Raw genomic sequence first — 9297 nt, 5'->3', positions numbered from 1 at the left:
GCTGTAGTAGTTGCCATTACTTGACAGTGTGTGTGTGTACATACACTAGATGCTGTAGTAGTTACCATTACTTGACAATGTGTGTGTGTACATACACTAGATGCTGTAGTAGTTACCATTACTTGACAATGTGTGTGTGTGTGTACATACACTAGATGCTGTAGTAGTTACCATTACTTGACAATGTGTGTGTGTGTGTGTACATACACTAGATGCTGTAGTAGTTACCATTACTTGACAATGTTTTTGATGTTACAATGGTCATAAAGAATCAGTCAAAGCGTGTATTCATTCAATAATGTTTATTTTGCAGGTTACAACTGAAAAAACGTCACTTGACATCTGCCCCGACTACACTGCCAAAAGAAAACCTGTCACACGGCAAATGCAGTAATCTTGTTAATACACAACTATTCAAAACTCAGTCGAAAAACCATTCACTCGACAAAGAGTAGTCAATAATGATATTACACTACAAAGTATTCAAAGATACGGAAGCTGACAGTTTTCAAGCTGGGAAAGTTGATTAATGTGGTACAAAGGGAGAATAGTGTAGTAGAGGTGCAATGTCAAGTGAAATAACCCAAGATGATGTTTGGAATGAAGACTGGCTGGCTCTGTTAAACCAGGTTCCTCTGGCTCAGTAGTCTCTCCTATCCTGGTTCTGGTAGCCCCCTTTGTAGCCCCCCCTGTAGCCTCCCTGGTAGCCCCCGCCTCCCTGGTAGCCCCCGCCTCCCTGGTAGCCCCCGCCTCCCTGGTAGCCCCCGCCTCCCTGGTAGCCCCCCCTGTTCTGGCCCTGGTAGCCACCACCACCTCCTCTGTTTCCGTCTGTGGACCAGAGATGGAGACGAAAAATAACGATTCAGAGATTAAATTAGGAAAATGTGAACAGAACAGTGACACTAAAATGGCCAGACAAAATGAGCTGACAAGACATATCACAATATATGTGGGCTAATGCTAACAAGTTGTGCGAAGAACAGAAGTGAAAGACTGCAAGAGAGAATGGTGTGTGTGTGTTTTGGGGGGGATTAGAGTAGCCAAAAGGCTCAGGCATGGAGGGAGGATGACAAGGGACTACAGGTCACAGACTGTGGCTTTAACAAATAGCTCAAGTAAAATCTGGACATTTCTAGGATAAAGGTGGCATAAATTCATAAGCACCTCGGTTGTAACCGCCCCTCTGTTGGTAACTGCCTCCATCTGAAACCAACCAGAAATGGTAAACATGTGTGAGGCATGTCCAGTATAACCAACAAATGACTTTTTTTGCATTGGTGCTTATGCATTGGTTAGTTGTTTTTATTTCCATGCAGGGTTAAGGTACTTTTTCTTCCTTCTCATAAAAATAAGTTCTTACTGGGTTCAAATACATGTTAACTCTGTTTCAGAGATTTAGCTCATGCAATCCACAAATAAAATACATTTTTTCCAAAAGAAAAATAAAGTTAATAGGTCTGAAATACCAGTTTCTTTAGACCTACCTAAACATAGCCAATGCATTGTTTATTTTTAAGATGGTATATAATTAAATGGAATTAGTACACTTAAAAATGGTTGATTTTGACATTTTTATTCTATAGGCATGAAATCCCATAGGTTCTAGACTACTGGTAATAGTGCCAAGACTCGGGCATAGCGGAATGAGAGAAAAAGGGGAGAGCCGCTCACTGAATGAAGGTGGCTTTTAGAATAAACAGAAGAAAGTGATAAGAAAATAAAGGTGGTATAAAATGGTCGATAAGCACCTCGGTTGTAACCGCCCCTCTGTTGGTAACCGCCTCCATCTGAAACCAACCAGAAACTGTAAGCACGAGCGAATCCACAATTCAATGTGGCCAATATCATTCACAACTTACTTGTGCACTTTTAGAACTACATATATTTTCCTTTATAATGTCTATACGTGTGTGTTCTTTAGGTGTTTGTCACTAGACCTTGCATGCAGGTTTAGGTAAAATATATATATAATAATCTCATGGCGAGAAGCCGTTATTTGGTTCAATTACATGTTTCATAGTTTTAGCGAGAGCAATCCAAAGCTGAAATGTATTAAACACAAAAAAAAAACAATTACACAGTACAGTAATGAATACATTGTGTTAGAAATTCTAACTTATGACATCCTAATGTTTCTGAAGAGCTGCCTAAAGACAACCAACGCATATTATTGTGATGGTGTACATGGAAATATTACACGTTAAAATGTAGACGTTAAAAAGATAGTTGTTGCCGCCACCTGGTGTGAAATCCTGATGTCTGATCATTCATAGAGGGGACTGCAGCTCACTGATAGTGAATTTAAAAATAGCAGGATTCCCCCCCCCCCCCTTTTAAAAAGACTTCCATTAGAAAATAAAGGAGGTATAAATTGGGACATAAGCACCTCTGTTGTAACCTCCCTGCTTCGGTTGGTAGCTGCCTCTCTGACCATCTGAAAACACACAACAGTTTAGACACAGCTGTGACACATGTTGGGCATACACACACAAAGGGGATAAAAAAACAACATTTGACTACATTCATATACTATTTGTTTCTCACTCACATATACACTGAAATAAGACAAATACACAGTCGCTCTCATAATATTCCGACAATCATGCATTTCAATCAGTTATTTCAAACACCTCGGTTGTAACCGCCTTGCTTCTGTTGGTAACTGCCTCTCTGGTCTGAAACCGTACAGTGAAAACAGTTTAGAAAACACACAGCTGTGGCATGCAATGAGCGTGGGCGTAGACAAACAATAAAAAATAATCATACAAAATATACAGTGCCTTAAGAAAGTATTCAGACCCCTTGACTTCTCCCAGAGTGTTACATTACAGCCTTATTTTAAATTATTTATTTTATTTGAATCTACACACAATATCATAATGACATTGCAGAAACTGAAATATCATATTTAGATAAGTATTCAGACCCTTTACTCAGTGCTTTTTGAAGCACCTTTGGCAGTGATTGCAGCCTCAAGTCTTGGGTATGACGCGACAAGCTTGGCACACCTGTATTTGGGGAGTTTCTCCCGTTCTTCTCTGCAGATCCTCAAGCTCTTTCAGGCACAGCTATTTTCAGGTCTCTCCAGAGATGGTCGATCGGGTTCAAGTCCAGGCTCAGTCCACTCAAGGACATAGACTTGTCCCGAAGCCACTCCTGCTGTCACGCCCTGGTCAAAGTATTTTGTGTTTATCTTCATGTATTGGGTCAGGCCAGGGTGTGGCATGGGGTTTTTGTATTGTGGTGTGTTTTGTCTTGGGGTTTTGGTGTGTATATATTGGGATTGTAGCTAGTGGGGTGATCTAGCAAAGTCTATGGCTGTCTGGAGTGGTTCTCAATCAGAGGCAGGTGTTTATCGTTGTCTCTGATTGGGAACCATATTTAGGCAGCCATATTCTTTGAGTTTGTCGTGGGTGATTGTCCTTAGTGTCTTTGTTCCTGTCGCTGTGTTAGTTGACACAAGTATAGGCTGTTTCGGTTTTCGTTACGTTTATTGTTTTGTAGTGTTTTGTATTGATTCGTGTTTACGTTTGTTTGATTAAACATGGATCGCAATCTACACGCTGCATTTTGGTCCGACTCTCCTTCACCACAAGAGAACCGTAACACCTGCATTGTCTTGGCAGTGTGCTTCACCACAGTCTGAGGCACTGAGCAAGTTCCCATCAAGGATCTCCCAGTCCCTGCCGCTGAAAAGCATCCCCACAGCATGATGCTGCCACCACCATGCTTCACCGTAGGGATGGGGCCAGGTATCCTCTAGACGCTTGGCATTCAGGCCAAAGAGTTCAATCTTGGTTTCATCAGAAACAGATAATCTTGTTTCTCATGGTCTGAGAGTCTTTAGGTGCATTTTGGCAAACTCCAAGCGGGCTGTCATGTGCCTTTTACTGAGGAGTGGCTTCTGTCTGGCCACTGTACCATAAAATGCCCAATTGGTGGAGTGCTGCAGAGATGTTTGTCCTTCTGGAAGGTTCTCCCATCTCCACAGAGGAACTCTGGAGCTCTGTCAGTGACCACCGGGTTCTTGGCCACCTCCCTGACCAAGGCCCTTCTCCCCTGATTGCTCAGTTTGGCTGGGAAGCCGGGCAGCCAGCTCTAGGAAGAGTCTGGGTGGTTCCAAACGTCTTCCTTTAAGAATGATGGAGGCCACTGTGTTCTTCAATGCTGCAGAAATGTTTTAGTACCCTTCTCCAGATCTGTGCCTTGACACAATCCTGTCTTGGAGTTCAGTGGGACCTTAGACAGGTGTGTGCCTTTCCAAATTTGTATTGTTGTTTATTGAACCTATATTTAACTAGGAAAGTCCATTAAGAACAAATTCTTATTTCCAATGACGGCCTACCCCGGCCAAACCTGGACAACACGGGGCCAATTGTGGGCCTCCCTATGGGACCCCCAATCACGGCCGGATGTGATACAGCCTGGATCATGTCCAATCTATTGAATTTACCACCAGGTGGACTCCAATCAAGATGTAAAAACATCAAAGATGATCATTGGAAACAGGATACTGAATTTGGCGGCTCATAGCAAAGGTTCTGAATACTTAGGTAAATATTGTATTTCTGTTTATTTTTTGAACATATTTCAAAAAAAAAAAAAAAAAAACTGTTTTTCGCTTGGTCATTATGGGGTTCTAGTGTGTAGATTGACAAGGGGAGAAAAATATTGAATGCATTTTAGAATAAGGCTGTAATATAACAAAGGGAAGGGGTCTGAATACTTTCTGAATGCACTGTAGGTATATTTTATTGTTCACACGAAACATGCCTCCAGGCGCACATGCACACCAATGTCTTTCACACTATCGTGCCAGCCATACTTGTATTGTGCTAGCTTAATATTTTATTTTCACATTCTCTCCAGCACCGTTCCAGGATTTATAGTGGATGTGTAACCAGGCCATCGCAATACAGCTTGGCCGGGCCCAGTACTGTGAAATAGGCGACACACTCAAACATCTTAACATATTCAATAAATCATGCATCATAATTAACTTTCAATATTGGGGTGGGGATAATTTAAACATTCAGGACAGCGGCTTCCTGCGATGCATCTACTGTAAGAAACATGCAGGTTGGCTAAGGATAATATTGTGGTCAGTGGTACGGAAACACTCCCTAAGGGTCTACGGCAGACGCCCTGTTTGTTCAAGATTGGCACTTACCTCTGTTGTAACCACCCTGCTTCTGCTGGTAGCCACCTTTCTGATCTGTAACAGACACACACATACAGGACCCAACAAATCACTTACAGCCAGTGTTACTTGAGGTACCTTAGGTGTAATAATCACCAGTCTGCCAGTATCTGTGACCGTGTAATCACCAGTCTGCTAGTATCTGTGAGCGTGTAATAATCACCAGTCTGCCGGTATCTGTGACCGTGTAATAATCACCAGTATCTGTGACCGTGTAACCATCACCAGTCTGCCAGTATCTGTGACCGTGTAACCATCACCAGTCTGCCAGTATCTGTGACCGTGACCTAGTGTGTAATAATCACCAGTCTGCCAGTATAATAATCACCAGTCTGCCAGTATCTGTGACCGTGTAATAATCACCAGTCTGCCAGTATCTGTGACCGTGTAATCATCACCAGTCTGCCAGTATCTGTGACCGTGTAATAATCACCAGTATCTGTGACCGTGTAATAGTCACCAGTCTGCTAGTATCTGTGGCCGTGTAATAATCACCAGTCTGCCAGTATATGTGACCGTGTAATCATCACCAGTCTGCCAGTATCTGTGACCGTGTAACAATCACCAGTCTGCCAGTATCTGTGACCGTGTAATCATCACCAGTCTGCCAGTATCTGTGACTGTGTAACAATCACCAGTCTGCCAGTATCTGTGACCGTGTAATAATCACCAGTCTGCCAGTATCTGTGAGCGTGTAATCACCAGTCCGCTAGTATCTGTGAGCGTGTAATCACCAGTCTGCTAGTATCTGTGACCGTGTAATAATCACCAGTATCTGTGACCGTGTAACCATCACCAGTCTGCCAGTATCTGTGAGCGTGTAATCATCACCAGTCTGCCAGTATCTGTGAGCGTGTAATCACCAGTCTGCTAGTATCTGTGACCGTGTAATAATCACCAGTCTGCAAGTATCTGTGACCGTGTAATAGTCACCAGTCTGCAAGTATCTGTGACCGTGTAATAATCACCAGTATCTGTGACCGTGTAATAATCACCAGTTTGCTAGTATCTGTGACCGTGTAATAGTCACCAGTCTGCCAGTATCTGTGACCGTGTAATAATCACCAGTCTGCCAGTATCTGTGACCGTGTAATAATCACCAGTCTGCCAGTATCTGTGACCGTGTAATAATCACCAGTCTGCCAGTATCTGTGACCGCGTAATAATCACCAGTCTGCCAGTATCTGTGACCGTGTAATAATCACCAGTATCTGTGACCGTGTAATAATCACCAGTCTGCCAGTATCTGTGACCGTGTAATAATCACCAGTATCTGTGACCGTGTAATCATCACCAGTCTGCCAGTATCTGTGACCGTGTAATAATCACCAGTCTGCTAGTATCTGTGACCGTGTAACCATCACCAGTCTGCTAGTATCTGTGAGCGTGTAACCATCACCAGTCTGCTAGTACCTGTGACACAACTACGAAATAGTGGATGTGTGCTTGACTAACACATACAATTTTGGAACATGTATTTGGCAAACAGTTCGTTCTCCATTTGTCCTACCCTTTTCCCCCCTTAACAGTGGTATCAACAGACGAAGTGGAGTGCTACCATCCAAGCTTGAGAGGAAACCACTACAACTACGGGTGCGGGTTGGAGCGCTAGAGATGCCCAAGTCCTCTGATTGGCCAAGACCTCTGATTGGCTTCAACTTCAGATAGTTCAGTCAAAAACAACATGATAAAATATGCAAAAATAGGCTTCTAGTGGAGGTAGTTTTTCATACCGGTGTACGTTGGACTCAAAATGTGTGGATGATCGGCAAAATGCGTGCAGTTTGGCAGGTCTGCATGTATTCTATGGGGCAGCCCCACTAACCTCTGTTGAAGTAGCCACCATACACGCCCTGCTTGAGGTCAAAGATGCGCTCATTGTTCTCGACCAGGCCGCCCAGCTTCTCAGCCAGCTGCAGGGCCATGTTTTGCAGGGAGGTGGGCTCTGTGCGATGCATCACCACAGTCTGGGTGGGCTGGTCCAGGGACGCCTGTGTGAGGGGAGACATGATACACACAGGAGAAAGCCATTCAGACACAGACATCATCTAGCTTCATTAAATCTGTGGGGTTGTACGATCTACACACAGCCCTTTGAGACCATTGATGCCGCGGGTTTTACCATGAGCTCCTCATTGATGATCATCTTGCTGATGATGCTGTGCACTGTGGGCAGCTCCAGCTCAAACATTTCATTCAGTGTCTCCATACTGAGACACAAAGAGGGGGGGGGGGGGGGGGGGGGGGAGAAGAAATGTCTGAATTTTATTTATCCATTCTTTAACCAGGTAAGACAATTATATGATGAGGCACAGTAGATGTAGCCTGGTCCCATTTTGTGCTGTAAAACCAATGGTAGCCTTGGAATCCCAGGCTACTCACATTAGTGTGAAAGCCTGGGGAAGTAACCTAAGCATGACTACTCCGAAGGAGATGGTTGACATCACCGTTTAACAATTGTCCTATTGTGGTTATGTACCCATTAAACATTGTGATGCACAATGCTAAATCGACCCTGTTGCTGCCCCCCCTTAAATTAAAATAGTTTTATACAAAAACGCTTCTAAAAACGACAGTTGGGCTATAGCACGAAATCGAATCCAACTAGACAAATCATGAGGAAAGAATGTTGAAAGTCTGGGGAGAAGCTAAGTGAAGGCAATAGAAAGACCTTCTCTGATACTCCTTTCTGGTAGAGGGGCAGAACGGGTGTGTGTGGGGCGCACATGGAGCCGTGACTGTCCGATGAGGAACGGGCTGTTTTACCGTAGTGAGCTAGATTACAGCCCTAAATCACTGTCTGTGAAATGTGAAATTGGCCTGACTTAATAGTCAAGTGAAAGAGATGGGATTTTGGAAGGCTGGCTACGTTGGAAACACTAAGTCTATAGTAATCTCCATGGTCATCGCTGTCGGCTACACAACACAAACAGTTGGGGACCAGGCTACAGTAATTAAGAATCTCCACTAAATGTGCTTTTTAGTCCAAGACTAGGTGTAATCTGTAACTGGGAAACCACCTCTGACCGTTTGAAAAGTTATTACCTGATGGAGTCATAAACGCTGCTGTAGGTGAACAGGTACGTCCTCAGAGACTCCTCCTGGATCTTCCTGCAACCACAAACCACCAGGAAACGTTACAGGAATGTTACCTCTGAAGGACGGGCTGCCGAAACGGTCGTTTAGTCATGAAATAAGCAGTCACTGTGAGTAATAGTGTAAAACTTATTTTGTCTAAAGAAAGCTACTAAAAAGGTAGTGTTTAATTAGCTATTTGACGATCTTGATTGAATTAATTTTATTAAAACCATTCCAGGCCACGATTGGTTGATACTGACCTCTGATCAAACAAGGGAGAGTTGAACAAGAGGGGTGTTGATGCAGACCTTATTTCAGAAAACTCACCGGACGAGCATCTCTCGTACACACTGCGTCTCAGGGAACAGATCCCACACCTTGCTGTTCATCTTCTCGTTGATGATGAACGAGTGGCAGGTGCGCCAGTCGCCCATCTTCATGGACTTGCTGGCCGCCACCACGTGCTCGCGCATGCTCTCTGGGGGTCCTGGAGGATGCACGGAAAGGGACGGATTTGTTTAGTGTCTGTATGTCCATTTTTGTGCCTGTACAGCTAATACAGACAAGTACCAATACAATCTTAGACCTTTAAGTTAATGCAGCCGTTTTTATCTCAATATCAAATCATTTCTGGTTAACGATTAAATACTTCACTGAGATTCTGTTTCTATTACAATGGTCAAAAAAGATGGAGAACAAAAGCTTAGAAAAATAGTAATTTCTCAAGCAAGAATTGTCAGAGAGAGCGGTCTGAGTGGGGAGGGGAAAACCGAAAACTAGTTATTGGCAGAGAGGTTTAGAACGCATTTTTATTGGTTTATTAACTCATTTAATTCCTGAGCATGTCAACACAGTAAAACATAGAACCAGGACTACATGGAACTCTATTCCACATCAAGTAACTGACGCAAGCAGTAAAATTACATTTTAAAACACCTTATGGAACAGCGGGGACTGTGAAGTAACAAACATTGGCACAGACACATGTATACACACACACACACACACACACACACACA

General features: G+C 43.5%; 1 protein-coding gene across 2 annotated transcripts in view; it reads right to left on the bottom strand.

Moving 5' to 3' along the window:
- Positions 1 to 287: 287 nt before the first annotated feature.
- LOC139376460 (eukaryotic translation initiation factor 3 subunit C-like) overlaps positions 288 to 9297 on the bottom strand; it is a 34381-nt gene continuing 25371 nt past the window's right edge. The window contains exons 18-27 of one of the 2 annotated variants that reach the window (XM_071119077.1): positions 8606 to 8765; positions 8246 to 8311; positions 7323 to 7410; positions 7026 to 7191; positions 5171 to 5215; positions 2631 to 2675; positions 2387 to 2434; positions 1749 to 1787; positions 1165 to 1203; positions 288 to 828 (exon numbers count right to left, since the gene is read on the bottom strand). In XM_071119077.1, coding sequence (XP_070975178.1) covers positions 641 to 828; positions 1165 to 1203; positions 1749 to 1787; positions 2387 to 2434; positions 2631 to 2675; positions 5171 to 5215; positions 7026 to 7191; positions 7323 to 7410; positions 8246 to 8311; positions 8606 to 8765 — 884 coding nt within the window. In that variant the 3' untranslated portion in view covers positions 288 to 640. The remainder of the gene's footprint in view (positions 829 to 1164; positions 1204 to 1748; positions 1788 to 2386; positions 2435 to 2630; positions 2676 to 5170; positions 5216 to 7025; positions 7192 to 7322; positions 7411 to 8245; positions 8312 to 8605; positions 8766 to 9297) is intronic. The other variant, XM_071119078.1, reaches the window with a different exon arrangement.

The sequence above is a fragment of the Oncorhynchus clarkii genome, chromosome 20 (assembly GCF_045791955.1).
Source record: "Oncorhynchus clarkii lewisi isolate Uvic-CL-2024 chromosome 20, UVic_Ocla_1.0, whole genome shotgun sequence".
NCBI lineage: Eukaryota > Metazoa > Chordata > Actinopteri > Salmoniformes > Salmonidae > Oncorhynchus > Oncorhynchus clarkii.
The sequence above is the reverse complement of the archived record's forward strand: the minus strand, read 5'-3'. Positions and strand labels throughout refer to the sequence as shown.